Source organism: Equus asinus, chromosome 8, assembly GCF_041296235.1.
Source record: "Equus asinus isolate D_3611 breed Donkey chromosome 8, EquAss-T2T_v2, whole genome shotgun sequence".
Lineage (NCBI taxonomy): Eukaryota > Metazoa > Chordata > Mammalia > Perissodactyla > Equidae > Equus > Equus asinus.
In genome coordinates, this window is record NC_091797.1 from 92,342,585 (window position 1) to 92,358,516 (window position 15,932).

The 15,932-nt window shown below is 43.5% G+C and overlaps 1 protein-coding gene and 1 pseudogene across 5 annotated transcripts in view; both read right to left on the reverse strand.

Annotated features, from left to right (window-relative positions):
- The window catches only part of LOC106827226 (collagen alpha-2(I) chain-like), a 70,620-nt gene that overhangs the window by 14,577 nt on the left and 40,111 nt on the right, over positions 1-15,932 (reverse strand). For 4 of the 5 annotated variants that reach the window (XM_070516366.1, XM_070516365.1, XM_070516369.1 and 1 more), the window contains 2 exons: positions 3,680-3,844; positions 78-186 (listed from right to left, as the gene is read on the reverse strand). In XM_070516366.1, coding sequence (XP_070372467.1) covers positions 3,758-3,844 — 87 coding nt within the window. In that variant the 3' untranslated portion in view covers positions 78-186; positions 3,680-3,757. Of the gene's footprint in view, positions 1-77; positions 187-466; positions 3,845-15,932 lie in introns of all 5 variants that reach the window. The other variant, XM_070516367.1, reaches the window with a different exon arrangement.
- LOC106826648 (nucleophosmin pseudogene) lies at positions 14,701-15,751 on the reverse strand (annotated as a pseudogene).

Here is a 15,932-nt window from a genome sequence, read left to right on the forward strand (position 1 = left end):
GTTTGCATCATGGGGGTGGGATCCTGCCAAAGCTCGCACTTGAATGTCTGCTTGGAATCTGAGTTCTCACACCTTACCTGCCTTCCAGGGTAGCCTGAAGGTGAAGGAGGCAGGAATCCTGCTTGTTTTCCCTGCAGCCTGCCCTGCTCCAAGGCAACGGCACTTCTCTTTCCTGTACCTGCCAAACTAGAGAGGAGGAAAATATGTCAGGTCTTTCTGGGGATGGTAGAGACTCCCAGCCATCTCCAGCCCGGACAGTCCCCAGTGTCAATACTGCAGATTCAGCCACTGTGGCTGGAGTGTTGCCAGGGAGAGGTTTTCTGGCTAGGGTGGGGAGCTCTGCCTTAGGCTACTGGGAGTCTCCAAGAGATGGGCTCCCCGGGGCAGCCTCGCTTCAGCGCAGGTGAGGGCTGGGCAAGCAGTCAGCAATGGTGGCCCCTTCCTTTCAGGCCTCTGGCCACCTTACCTTCATTCTGGCTAGCATCTGGATGTGCAAGTGGGTGATCCTTGAACTTCCCAAACACAAACCTCTTGATGTGTGCCTATCCTGGGGAAGGAGAGGCACCAGAGGTGACTGCCCGACTAGTGTGTGGTGTTTCCTCTGTCCTTCTAAGGCAGTGTTTTGCTATAAGCTGCCTCCCCCAGCCTTCTTTCTGAGCATGCAGAGCTGGCCGTGCACCCCATGGGGAGTAGAGAAGTCAGGTCCCACAGCAGGTCCAGCAGAAGGAGGAGTCAAGCCCATGCCTGCCAGACCTCCTGACCATGGCCTTAGGAAGGCAAAACACTTGCCCTCAGGGGGGAAGTGCACCCCGTAGTCTCAGTAGGAGCAAACTTCTAAGGAGCCCTCTGACGCCCTTTCCTCCATGGTACCTTCAGCCCTGCTCTGCAATTCCTTAGCCCTGCCTGACCCTCTGCCTACCCCACCCCCATGCCGAGAGCTGCTTCTGCTTCTTTCCCTCCCTTCCCTTCACTCCGAACTCCCACTACCTCTGCAAGCCTCACACTTAAGGCACAGAAGATACACAAGCCAGAAACAGCACAAATGTCCATCAACAGGACAAAGGATAAATAATCTGTGAAACATTCATCCACAGAAATATAACATAGCAACGAATGAATAAACTAGTTACACACAACCACATGGATGACTCTCACAAAATTATGTGCTGTGTGATTCCATTCTGCAAAAGTTAAAAACCAGGTAAAACATAACTGTTATTTTGGGAAGCAAAGACATGGTCACTACAACAGCCAGGGCCTGGGCATCTCTCGGGGGATGGAGCGAGCAGGTTGGGGAGGATGCTGGGTTTCTGGAGTGCTGGAGATGCTCCGGGTCTTGATCGGAGTGGTGGGTTTCATAGATGCTCACCTTGCAATTCACCAGTCTCTACAGATATCTTTCATGTACTTTTCTACATGTATGTTTCACAAAGTTAAAAGAAACCAGCCCCCCCTACCCCACTTTGGGCTTCTAGGGCACTGGCCCCTTAGTTGCACGCTTCATGCAATTGGCCTCAGTGGAGAACATCCACTGGGGAGCTGCCAAGGCCTGAGGAGAAAGGGGTTGGCCCAACCTCTCAGGGGGCCCTGAGTCAATGAACCAGGGAGTTCCGCCTTCGTTCCTTCTCCAGGAGTGTTGTCCTGCCCCTCGTGCTGTCACATCCTTGCTCCAGCTCCACTGATTCTCAGGGAAGTTTGGCTCTGTTGACCTGGAGCACCCAGTTTCCTGGCTGCTGTCAGGCTTGCCCTGAGTGGGCCTTCCCTGACCCAGGTCTGTCTCACGAAAGGGTCTGTGATGATGAATCAGCCCCAGCGCGCTGGGTCTAACCTGAATCTGATGTGTTACTCTTGGTCTCCATTGTTTGTTCATGTAATGTGGTCATCTGCCCACTCACTCACAGTTAGGGGAGAACATTACAGGGACCTCATGCCCAGGAACCTTGATTGTGTATGAGGATACTAGTCAAATAAAACCCGAGTGCCTACTCCTCATTAGGCAGAGAAAGCCAGGATCCTTGTCCTCATGGACAGAACTGTTGGTAGAAGACAGGTAAGTGTGAGGAATGCTGCAGAGCAATCTGGTGGTCTGTGGGAAGCTGCACCGAGTTCTGTGCAAGTCAGGAGAGGGGTCCCTAAGGAAGCAACGTTTAAACTAAGGCCTGAAGGGTGGAGAGGGAAAGAGAGAGAAGGAACTAATTCATTGAGCACGTACTATGTGCTAAGCCACTTGCATCATTTCATTTAGTCCTGACAACAACCCTTTAAGATAGATATTAGTATCCTCATTTTACACATAAGGAAACTGAGGCTCAAAAAGGTGAAGAGCCCTACCCAAGGTCACTCAGCTAACATGTGGCAGAATGAGGACTTAAACCCTAGTCTGTACGATTCAAAAGCCAGTCAGCGAGGAGGCTATTGTCAGTCATGGCCAGAAATGATGCTGGTGTCAGTGGATGTGGAGAGGAGTGGATATGTGGGCTAGGGAGGGCCACTGAAAGAATTGGTGGGATTTAGTGAGCGGTGTTGAGGTGAAAAAGGAGGAGGAATCAAAGACAGCTCCCGGTTTCTGCTTTGATCAACTGGATGGACAGTGATCCACCCAGTTGGATCATTTACCAAGACGGAGAAAAGAGAGAAGCAAGATTAGAGGGAAAAAAACCATTCATCTAAATTTGATATATTCTACTTCAGATTAAAAAAAAAAACTGGTTGATTAAATAAAAACAAAACAGGGATAATTCCATGCCTAGAAACTCCCCATCATGCCTCCTCAATGCCAGCATTCTCTACATCCATTCATCGCCCCTTCCTTCCAATGTCCTAAGGCAGCCCCCAATTCTTTTCTGATCCTTGGGCCCTCAGGCAGATCAGGACCAGGAGGAGCACCAAGAGAATGCTGCCCTGGGTCACACCATCCACGCCCTCAGAAGTGGCCCTCTGGCCACTCCATGCTTCATCTGGGTCTTTGCTGACCCTCCCCTCTCTGCAGAGGCTCTGCTGTGTGCCTGAGCTCCTCGGGGTGAAGTGCCCCTCGTCCTCCTGGTACTCAGACCATTCTGTGTGTCAGCAGCCTCTAGAGTCGCACAAGGCCCCACACTCAGAAGGGCCCTGCCCTTGGTTTAATGCTCCTGTATTGCAGGCTTGAAATTCCTACTATATTTAACAAGGGCCCCAATTTTCATTTTGTACTGGGTCCCACAAATTATGTAGGCAGTCCCATATGTACGTCTGCATCGTAATGATGCGAGGCAATGAGCCTCATTTCCAGCTAGGAAGACCCATTGTTTTAAATCAGAGGGAGATAAAGCAAAAAAGAGCTCTCTTCCTTTGTTTCTATGAAATACACAGTTTTATGTGCAGTTTTATGTTTCTTCCTGGGTGATAACTTAGGAGGGAACCTTGGGAATAGAATACAGAAATAACAAATTATGGGCCATTAACTGTAGTTAATTGTTTCTTTACAGCTTAGAGTGGAGGAACGTCCTGGTTGCTTTCACGCTCACAGTTACAGAGAGAGAGGTAGGTCTGCTTACAACCTAGGGTCCCTCAGGAGGTGGAGGGAGGAGTGATTGAGTAATCCCAACCTGGCTTCTGAAGCCGAAACTGCCACCAAAGCCTCACCTCCAGTTACAGCATGTTCTCTCCCAAGCTAGTCACTGAGTGATTAGGGACCCCTTACCTGAGCTCCCCTCAACTCTGCAAGTGTGGAGGTGGTCTACGTGTGGTCTGGGCATCCCGCTGCAGCAGCCTTCAGGGTTTAATTCACACTGTGCCCCAAGAAGTTGGTCTCATCTGCCACTCGGGCTCCAAATAGCAGCAAATCCTTGCTCACTTCAGTAAACACCTGTTAAAAGAACCATTATACCAAAAAAAAGTTTGGATTCCTTGCTAAAAAAGATGCAGAAATGCTCCACTGCCTATTGTCATAGCCCTATTCGCCTCCTAAACAGCTAATGGATGAAGCACTGTGACCTCCTAGTGGCAAGTCCTCAGGTGTTAGTAACTTACAGTAGGAATATCAAAGACTCGGTAAGCACAGCACAGAGAAAATATAATCCACTCCAGAAGCCCTTGTTCTCAGAGACATAGCCAACATCAATCCAGTGACTGTCGAAGGCTTTTTAGAATGTACTAGGTCATCCCATTTAGTCTTCACTGAGCTGATCATATAACTGCTGTCCTGCTCTGAAAGCTTGGCTGACTTCCCTCGATTCACAAAACACAGCCCAAATTCCTTAGTCTGGCATCTGAAGGCTTCCCATTCTGCCATCACCTGGCCTTTCCAGTTCCATCTTCCCAGAGCCTGCATCCCAATCACGCTAGGTTATTCTTTACCCCAGGGACTGTCTCCCTTTTGTCCTGGTCTGTTTCCTCTCCCTTAACTTTCCATTTCTATTTGTTGAGTGCCTGTCCTTGCTAGGTCTGGGGGACACAAAAGGAGGAAAACAGGTTAGGTCCCTAGCCTTGGCGATTTCAGTCTAGTGAATCCATGAATTACCTAAACCTTCATGGCAAACTGTGAGAAGGGCTGTGAACAGGAACAGGGGCTCTGAGCACCCACATCGGGGGTTTGGTCTAGTTTGGGCATCAGGAAAGGTTTCCTTGAGGAGGAGGATTTCTGTGGAAACACATGGTAACTAGGCACCAACCACGGGATGGGAGGCTGTGAGGAGGGCACACTCCAGGCCAGGCCAGCAAGGGCAGAAGCCCCAGAAACAAGGCCGTTTGGAGAGAAGCACTGAAATGCCAGAGAGGCTGGAGCACAGAGGGCAAGAGGAGATGTGAGCTTGGGTCAGATAAGCTGAGTCTTCATCCCTAGGACCATGGGAAGCTTTTGAAGGATTTTCAGTAGGGAGTAATGTCAGAGTTGTGTTTTTAAGAAGAGCCTTCCAGGGGCCAGCCCCCTGTCCAAGTGGTTAAGTTCATGTGCTCTGCTCCAGCAGCCCAGGGTTGGCTGGTTCGGATCCTGGGTGTGGACCTATACACCACTCATCAAGCCATGCTGTGGCAGCATCCCACATAGAAGAATTAGAGTGACTTACAACTAGGATATACAACTAAGTACTGGGCTTTGGGGAGAAGAAAAAAGAGGAAGATTGGCAACAGATGTTAGCTCAGGGCCAATCTTCCTCACCAAAAAAAAGGTTGCCTTAAAAAAAAAAAGAGCCTTCTGGAAGAGGTACAGGGCACTTGCAGGGGGATCAGGTACAAGGCCATCACGCTCATGGTGAGAAGGGAGGAGCAGTACAATAAAGAAAAGTGTTTGGGCTTCAGAAAGGAGAGAAGACAGATCTCTGTCCTACAAAATGGGAAGGACAATGGTGTCATTTACTGAGGGTTTCTGTGTCCTGGAGAAGTGTGGGGGTTCGTTTTGAAGAAGGCTCTCTGAATGTCATGCTCAGAGGGATGTCTGAGCTAGAGGTGGATGTGTGAGAGTTGAGGCAGAGCAATGGAACTGAAGCAGTGGATGGGAAGGAGCTTGCCCGGTGAGAGAGAATAGAAGGTCAAGGATGAAGCTAAAGGCCAGGGAGAAGAAACGGAGCTAGCAAAGGGGGCCAAGAAGGAAAAGGAAAAAGAAAACAAACATAGAGAAGATGGTGCCAGAAGAACAGGGAAGAAAATATTTCAGGAAGCACCAGCCCTGAAGGACGAATAGAAGCCACACGCCTCATGAGGAACAAGGGGGAAAGAATAGCACAAAGAGGGAAGAGGAATGCCAAGGTCCAGAAGGCAGCGTGGGGTGGGTTCTGGGAGCTGGAGGTGGGGATGCAGTGGAGCTGGAAGGCGGCTGGGGGAGAGGCGGGAGAGGAGGCCTGGAGGCCAGGGGAGCCAGATCGAGGGGGGCCTCAGTAAGTACTGAGTTTGGACTCAACAGGGCCAGTGGAGAGTTGTTAAAGGTTTGGTCTGTCTTTTCAATTAGAAACAAAATGCATGCTCCTTATAAATAAGACAACCACCCTCCACCAACACAAACTCTCCAGCAACACAAAAATGTACATATTAACAAGTGAAAGTTTCCTCTGCCAAATCCCACTCCTTAGCTGGCTCTTTGGCGTTATCATTCCAGATCTTTTCCTGCCACTCACAGACGGCTTTAGTTTTGTGAAAATATATATTTGCATCTTCCCTTATTCAAACAGCAGCAATCTTGGGCTTCCTTCTGGGTGCATACATGCAGATGGGCCCCACCAGTTGGAATGGCTGTACAGTACTCCACAGCCTTCACATTAGTTACCTATTGCTGTGTAACAAATCGCCACAAACTTAGCTTAAAATGACACAAATTTGTTATCTCACAGTTTCTGTGGTTCAGGAGTCTGACACAGAGTGGCTGGGTCCCCTGCTCAGGGTCTCCCATGGCTGACATCATGTAGGCAGCCCTGAGACTTGGGGTCCTCTTCAAAGCTGTTGGCAGAATTCACTTCCTTGCAGCTTTAGGACGGAAGTCTCTGTTTCCTTGCTGGCTGTCAGCTGGGGGGCCACTCTCTGCTCCTGGAGGCTTCCTACAGTCCTTACCATTGTGGTCTCCTTCATTCTCAAAGCCAGTAGCAAAGAATGCCCCTCATGCTTTACATATTTCTTTAGGAAGAGCCCAGTCCTTTTTAAGGGCTCACCGCATCAGGTCAGGGCCACTCAGGATAACCTCTCTTTCTTAAGGTCAGCTGTGCCATGTAACAACCTAATCATGGGAATGAAATCCATCATATTCGCAACTTTCACCACACCCAAGGGTAGGGTCACTGGGGGTCACCTTTGAATTCTGCCTACCACAATACCATACAATCACCTTCCCATAGATGGACAGGTAAAGCGTTCCCCTCTCTTTGCTTTCTGCAAATAGCTACAATTAATATTCTTTTGTATATATTCTGTATACTTTGTAAATACTTTTGTTGGGTGATAAAAAGTGACATTTCTGGCTTGAACAATAATCACACTTTAAGTTTTTAAAATGTGCATAGATTTTTGTAAAGGAAGTAAGTCTCTGGGGCGTCACGTGCAACAGTCCTTTTTAAAATAAACTTTTAATCTGGAATAATTTTCTACAGCCTCCTTTTTTGTGTGTGCTTTCTCATATGATTTTTAAAAACAACATTTTATTTTAAAAACAATTTTATATTTACAGGAAATTGAGCAAATGGTACAGAGATTTCCCAGGTGCTCTGCACCAGGTCTCCCCTATCATTAACATCTTACATTAGTATGGTAACATACTTTAACTACAGCCCAAAATGTATTCAGATTTCCTTAGTTTTTACCTAATGTCCTTTTTTCTGTCCCAGGATCCCATCTTTTTTTTTTTTTGAGGAAGATTAGCCCTGAGCTAACTGCTGCCAATCCTCCTCTTTTTTTTGCTGAGGAAGACTGGCCCTGAGCTCACATCCGTGCCTATCTTCCTCTACTTTATATGTGGGACGCCTACCACAGCATGGCTTGCCAAGCAGTGTCATGTCCGCAACCAGGATCTGAACTGGCGAACTCCGGGCCACTGAAGCAGAATGGGCAAACTTAACCACTGTAACACCGGGCCGGCCCCCAGGATCCCATCTTACATTTAGTCATCATGTACCTTTAGACTCTTCTTATTTCTTAGACTTTCCTTATCTTTGATGACTTTGACAGGTTTGAGAAACTGGTCGAGTACTTTGTAGAATGCCCCTCAATTAGGATTTGTCTGAGGTTTTCTCATGCTAAGACTATGTGTTTTTAGAAGGAAGACTGCAGAGATAAAGTGCCATTGTCATCCCATCCTATCAAGGGTACACACTATCAACATTGATGTTGACCTTGATTACCTGGCTGAGGTAGTGTTTGTCAGGTTTCTCCACTGTGAAGTTACTCTTTCCCCCATTTCCATACTTCCAACTTTAGAAGTAAGTCACTGTGTGTAGCCCATACCTTCAGAGAGGGAAGTTATGTTCTACCTCATTGAGAGCAAAGCATCTACGTAAATTCTGTGCAGTTCCTCTGCACAGGAGATTTCTCTCCCCCCAAATTTATTTATCTATACAATCATTGATTAATATCAGTATGCACGCATGGGTATTTACTTTATACTTTAGACTATAATCCTTTAGGGCTCACATAGGTTTTATTTGCATGCTTCGGTGCTGTTAGCGTTTACACTGGTGGATGATAATATTTCTACACGTAACCATCTCTACAGTCTCCTTAACATTCTCTGGTGTAGTATAAACTTTTTGAATCCTGATAGCAAATTTAATACCCTACTTTACTTTCCTGTTCACCTTGTCCCAGTGGCCATTGGGAGCTTTTTCAGTTGGCTCCTATGCCCCTTTGACATCTTTGTGTTGTTTTGTTTGTTTGGTTTTGGTTTTTTGGGAGCATTTCCTTACTTTCCTCTTACAAGATGCTCCTGGCTCATCTTGTATATCTCCTTCCTCAGTCCTAGAATCAGCCATTTCTCCAAGGAGTCCTGGTGCCTTTTATGGCAGAATGATATTAGAAATCAAGATCTAGGCCTTAGATGTGCTCATTGTACTGCGGTGCCATTGCTGCTCAGCCCTCTCGGTTGAACTAGGAAATACTGTGTGTATACTAACCCATGTATATATACATACGTATAAATATTTCAAGATGTAACTCTCTCTGCTACCTTTTTAAATATTCCCTTGGTGTAGCATAAAATTTTCTAATTCTGTTAGCAAATTTAGTTCCCTTAATCATTATAACTTTTTCTGAGACCAACGTGTACATTATCATCCCTCAGTGTGAAAGCCTAGCAGCATCCAAACATGCAAATAACCCTTATGTCCGCCCTCAAGGTCTAGCATCTGTGTGGAAGAAAAGGGTTTCCTGTTTCACAGGACTCTTGTATTTCTTCCCCTTTCTACCCTGAGAGAGAGCCACTTAGCATAATGTCATAAAAGCATATACTGGGGACTATCGGAACTGTCAACAGAAAGCTTTCTTGGTCTGGTACGTGCTCCACTTTGAAGAACCCAGGGCCCAGGACTGTTCCCATAGTCCATAGTGGAACCAGGAACCCAGGTCAGAGATGGGGTGACAGTGGGGCAGGTGTGGGCAGAAGAAGAGGAGGGCAACAGGAAGAGAAATGGGTATCCAGGAATCCTCTAAGACTGACTCTAGAGAGAGACCAAAAGGTAACCGAATGGAAACGTAAAGAAACAGTTTCCCAGCACCTGGGATCCATGAGTGCTGGAGCTGGCTCTAAGTAGGCTGTTTTCTTTCTGGCGACGGACAGCTCCTTCCTGATGCAACAGGGCAACATGGTGGGGTTACAATTCCATGTTGCAATATGTTAGATAACAAGCCTCCAACTCAGTCTAAAAGTAGGACTTTGACAAAAACCAATAATTTCTTCAGTCTTCAGGTTTGTTTTATCTGGGTTTCTTTCTGATATTTTTAGATCTATGTCCATCCTCTAGAAAAGACAAAGCTAACCCATTCACTGCCAGGACAAAGAATTCTGTAAGGGCCATCAAAGACAAATTGTGCTGGTTTGGGAATAAAACAAAAGAAGATAAACCTCTCTTTCCATGAATATGTGCTAACCTGGCAGTACCCTAACCACTTTAGTAATTTTTTTTTCCTTTAATGACCTTTAATTTTTCTTCTTGCTTCAGAAACAATATATATCATCATTTTTAAAATTCAGGAAATAACAAGCAAAAAAAAAAAGAAAAGAAAAATAATCTATAATTCCAAGATCCAGAAACAATATTTATATTTTTGAACAGTCTTTTTTGCTCCTATGGACATATATATAAATATAATTCATAAAAACAGGATCATGCTTTGTATAAACATGCTCCTTCACATCCAACACTATACTGTGGACATCTCTGCTCATTTGGACGCCCTTCTATGCAAAGAAGCTGGATCTAAAAATGGAAAGTGCATGGTCTGAATCCCCACTTTTATCTGTTTTGTTTTGGGGGGTGTGTGTGTGTGTGTGTGTGTGTGTAAGATTGGCCCTGAGCTAACATCCATGCCAATCTTCCTCTATTTTGTATGTGGGATGGTTTGACAAGCAGTGTGTAGGTCCCTGCCCGGGACTGAACAGGGAACCCCAGCTGACTGAAGCTGAGTGTGTGAACTTAACCACTATGGCACCTGGTGGGCCCCTGAATACCCACTTTTAAAAGGCATTGCTGGGGCCTGCCTGGTGGCGCAGCGGTTAAGTTCACATGTTGCACTTCGGTGGCCCAGGGTTCACCAGTTTGGATCCTGGGTGTGGACCTACACACCACTTGTCAAGCCATGCTGTGGCAGGCGTCCCACATATAAAGTAGAGGAAGATGGGAACAGATGTTAGCTCAGGGTCAGTCTTCCTCAGCAAAAAAACAAAAAACAAAAAAGAAAGATACCCAAAAGGAGGAGGATTGGCGGCAGATGTTAGCTCATGGCTAATCTTCCTCAGGAAAAAAAAGGCGTTGCCAAACTGTCCTCCACAAGGTTGTGCTGCATTACATTCCCACCAATAATGTTTGAGAATGCATATTTCCTGACACTACCATCAGGTGGTGTTTTTCAATCTCTGCCAGTTGGAGAGATGGAAAAAAAGGTAATCTTATTGGTGTTTTAACCTTGATTTGTTTTTATTATTTGCATCCTACCACTTTCCGAGACCACTATTTCTTCTTCAGTTTTAGCTTCCTCTATATAATGAACTGACTCTCTCTCTAGAAAAACTTCAGCTATTTTCAGCTCCTTTGACAGATCTACTTAAGTATTCTATGTCTATATTCATAAGGGATATTGATCTATAATTGTCTTTTTCTGTCATGTCTTTGTCAGGTCTTAATATTCAGGTAATACTAGCCTCATAAGTTCAGAAGTGTTACCTTCTTCTCTATTGTCTGATAAAGTTTGTGTAGGATTAGTGTTACTTCTTCCTCAAATTTTTGCTAAAAATCATCAGTGATAACTCCATTTTATTTCTGATATTTGTGTTCTGCAATTGATGTTCCCTTCCTTTTTTCCTTCCTTGGTCCACTAAGCTAGACCTTAACAATTTTGTTGCTCTTTTTACAAAGAACCAACTTTGGGCTTTGGTAATTTTCTCTCGGGTTTGTCTGTTTTCTCTATATTAATTTCTGTTCTTTATTTTTTTCTTTCTGCTTATCTTGGGTTTACTTCTTTTTTAATTTCTTAGGTCATTGATGTTAAACCTTTTGTCTTTTTAATGTAAGTATTTATTTATTTCCCAGCTGTACTGAGATATAATTGACATATAACATTGTATAGGTTTAAGGCGTACCCGTATAACATTGTATAGGTTTAAGGCTTACCAGTTGATTTGATACACTTATATACTGTGAAATGATTACCACCATAATGTTAGCTACCACGCTCCATCACCTCACATAATTACCTATTTTTTTGTGGTGAGAACACTTAATATCTACTTTCTTAGCAACTTTTAACTTTATAATACAGTATTGTTAACTATAATGACCATGCTGAACATTAGATCCCCAAAACTTATTCATCTTGTAACTTAAAGTTTGTACCCTTTGACCAGCATCCCCCCATTTTTCCCATCCTGCTGCCCCTGGCAACCGCCATTCTACTCTGTCTCTATGAGTTTAGCTGTTTTAGATTCTATATATAAGTAATATCATACAGTATTTGTCTTTTTTTTTAAGATTTTATTTTTCCTTTTTCTCCCAAAGCCTCCTGGTACACAGTTGTGTATTTTTAGTTGTGGGTCCTTCTAGTTGTGGCATGTGGGACGCCACCTCAGCATGGCTTGATGAGTGTTGCCATGTCTGCGCCCAGGATCTTAACTGGTGAAACCCTGGGCCACAGAAGCGGAGCGCGCAGACTTAACCACTCGGCCACGCGGCCAGCCCCTTGTATTTGTCTTTCTCTCTCTGACTTATTTCACTTCACACAATGCTCTTAAAGGTCCACCCTTGTTGTCACAAATGCCAGGATTTCCTTCTTTCTCATGGTTTAATAATATTCCATTCCATATATACCACATCTTCTTTATCTATTCATCTGCTGATGGACACCTGAGTTGTTTCCATATCTTGGCTGTTGTCAGTAATGCTGCAATGAACATGGGAGTGCAGATATCTCTTTGAGATCCTGATTTCATTTCCTTCGGATACATACCCAGAAGTGCAATTGCTAGATCATAGGATAGTTCTTTTTAATTTTTTAAGGAACCTCCAGACTGTTTCCCATAGTGGCTGCACCACTTTACATTCCCACCCACAGTGCACAAAGGTTCCCGTTTCTCCACATCTTTGCCAACACTTGCTATCTCTTGTCTTTTTGATGACAGCCATTCTACCAGGTAGGTGATATTTCATTGTGGTTTTAATTTTAATTTCCCTGATGATTAGTGATTTTGAGCATCTTTTCACTTACCTGTTGGCCCTTTGGATGTCTTTGTGAAAATTAATAAAGGGAAATCTCACTTAAAATGGAGTTAAGAGGCCAGAAGGGGGAGCCCTCATGCACTACCACTTCAGTCAATTGCAGGAAGGATTGTCAATGACAGATCTCAACATGAAGTCCTCAACAGGAAGAATCCTCAATTACAGACCCCAGTAGGAAGAGATGTACATTGTATCCCCAGCAACTCAGTCAATGAGAAACTGTCACTACTCTGAACTCTTGCCTTCAACCGATGGGCTTTTGTTCAAAACAACCCCTTCCAACTTCCTCTTTTTTCTCTATAAAATAACGTTCCCCTCCTTTGCTTGCTGGACTGGCCTATGGCTTTTGCTATGGCTGGCTTGTCCCAAAATGCAATTCCTTTGCTATTGCCAAATAAACCCATTTTGCTGCTAAAATAACTGGCTGTTTTACTTTTAGGTTGACATCTTTGGAAAAATATCTGGTCAGATCCTCTGCTCATTTCTTATTTGGATTGTTTGTTTTCTTGCTATTGAGTTGTATGAGTTCTTTGTATATTTTGGATATTAACCCCTTATCAGATATATGATTTGCAAATATTTTCTCCCATTTTGTAGGTTGCCTTTTCATTTTGTTGACTATTTCCTTTGCTATACAGAAGCTTTTTAGTTTGACGTAGTGCCACTTATTAATTTTTGCTTTTGTTGCATGTGCTTTTGGTGTCACATCCAAAAAGTCATTGCCAAGACCAATGTCAAGGAGCTTTCCCCTATGTTTTCTTCTAGGATTTTATGGTTACAGATCTTATAAGTCTTTGGTCCATTTCAAGTTAATTTTTACGAGCGGTGTAACATAGGGTCCAATTTCAGTGCTCTGCATGTGATTATCCAGTTTTCCCAAACCTTTTATCAAAGAGACTATTCTTTTCCCATTGATTATTCTTGGCTCCCTTGTCAAATATTAGTTGATTGTACAGGTGAGGGTTTATTTCTGGGCTCTTGATTCTGTTCCATTGGTCTATGTATCTATTTTTATGCCAGTACCATACTGTTTTAATTTCAATAGCTTTGTAGTATAGTTTGAAATCAGGAACTGTGATGCCATCTGTTTTGTTCTCGCTGAGGATTGTGTTGGCTATTCAGGGTTATTTGCAGTTCCATACAAATTTTAGGATTGTTTCTTTTATTTATGTGAAAAATGCCATTGGAATTTTGATACGGATTGTATTGAATAGATAGATGGTTTTGGATAGTATGGACATTTTAACAATATTAATTCTTCCAATCCCTGAACACAGGATAGCTTTCCATTTATTTGTGTCTTCTTTAATTTGTTTCACGAAAGTCTTACAGTTTTTTGTGTACACATTTTTCACCTCCTTGGTTAAATTTATTCCTAAGTATTTTATTGTTCCTGATGTTATTGTGAATGGAACTGTTTTCTTTGTTTCTCTTTCAGATATTTTATTAGTGTATAGAAATGCAACTGATTTCTGTGTGTTGATTTTGTACCCTGCAAGTTTACTGAATTTGTTGATTAGTTCTAACAGTTTTTTGGTGGAGTTTTTAGGATTTTCTATATATAAGATAGGATCATCTGCAAACAAAGACAATTTTACTGCTTCCTTTCAGATTTGGATGTGTTTTATTTCTTTTTCTTGCCTGACTGCCTGGCTAGCACTTCTACTATGTTGAATAGGAGTGGTAAGAGTGGGCACCCTTGTCTTGTTCCTGATTTAGAAGAAAAGCTTTTATTTATTTATTTATTATTATTATTTTTTTCGAGGAAGATTAGCCCTGAGCCAACATCTGCCAATCCTCTTTTTTTCTGAGGAAGACTGGCCCTGAGCTAACATCCGTGCCCATCTTCCTCCACTTTACATGTGGGATGCCTACCACAGCATGGCTTGCCACATGGTGCCATGTCTGCACTTGGGATCCGAACTTACGAACCCCGGGCCACCGAAGCAGAACATGCACACTTAACCGCTGCACCACCAGGCTGGCCCCATGAAGAAAAGATTTTAACCTTTCACCATTGAGTATGATATTAGCTCTGGGCTTGTCATATATGGCCTTTATTATGTTGAGGTATGTTCCTTTTATACCCAATTTGTTGAAGGTTTTTATCATGAAAGATGTTGTATTTTGTCAAATTCTTTTTCTACATCTATTGAGATGATCATATGATTTTTATCTTTCATTCTATTAATGTGGTATATCACATTCATTGATTTGTGTATCTTAAACTATCTTTGCATCCCAGGGATAAATCCCTCTTGATCGTGGTGTATGATCCTTTTAATGTGCTGTTGAATTTGTTTTGTTAGTATTCTGCTGACAATTTTTTTTTACTTTATTAAAATACTAAGTTTATTTCACATGTATATTTTTGTCTCCCCACCATTTCCATTTGTCTGACCACCACTACTACTATGTCCTGTCATAACATTCCATACATACTTAAAACCAAGCAAAGGGTGGAGTTCCATCTTTAAAAACTAAACAGACATTTTGGACAACACATTCTTGGCAATGGAACCTGGACAACATTTATCAGACACGGTAGGGAAAGTTCTCACTCTGCATTATAAAAAGGACAGCCAGATATCAACTGTTACAGAAATGAAATAAGATGGAAAATTTTAACAGACTGTTTAAACTATTTTCTTAAAGAGACTTCCTCCACTGCCAGAGATCTTGAGTAGCCTCCTGGTCAGTCATCCGGAAGCAATTCTTCACGTAATGGATGAACTTGGCTTCCACTTTGGGAAGAGAACCACCTTTTTCTATACTTGCTTGCATTTTTGCTTTAACGTCTTCTACAGAACTAGGTCCTTTTGGTGTTTTAGGAGTTTTTTCCTGTTTTTTGAAGGATTCTTGACCTTTTGATCTTGGCGTTGATGGTTTGGAGTCTTTTCCATTCTGGTTTGACTTTTTTGAATTTTTGGCTGGAGTATCTCGTATAGATTTCTTTACTGGAGCTTTTTCTTCAGCTTCCTCCTCATCAAAATCATCATCATCATCATCTTCATCGGCAGCAAGTTTTACTTTTTTTTGTGGAACCTTGTTACCACTTCCAGGGGCAGAACACTGTCCAGATATACTCAGCAGTTTCACATCCTCCTCCTCTTCATCTTCTGATTCTGCATCTTCCTCCACAGCTACTAAGTGCTGTCCACTAATATGCACTGGCCCTGAACCACACTTCAATTGTAAGACCACAGGTGGTGTTATTTCAAAGCCCCCAAGGGAAACTGTTGGCTGTACAGACATTTTCAAAGATGCCAGTGTTACTTTAATTGGACTGCCTTCATAATTCATTGCCTCTACTTCCACAATGTGCAATTCATCCTTTGCACCAGCCCTAAACTGACCATTCTTAATGATAACTGGTGCTCATTTTCATCATTATCCACCTTAAAGTGATAATCTTTGTCAGCCTTTAGTTCACAACCTTAGGGTGGCTCGTGCCTGGCCAGCTGAGAAGCTCCGCTGCTCCCAAAGATGGCTTCTTTCCTCTCTAGCAGGAATTTCTGCCTCTTCCTCCTTAGTCAGGACTGTCCCTTGTTGTGG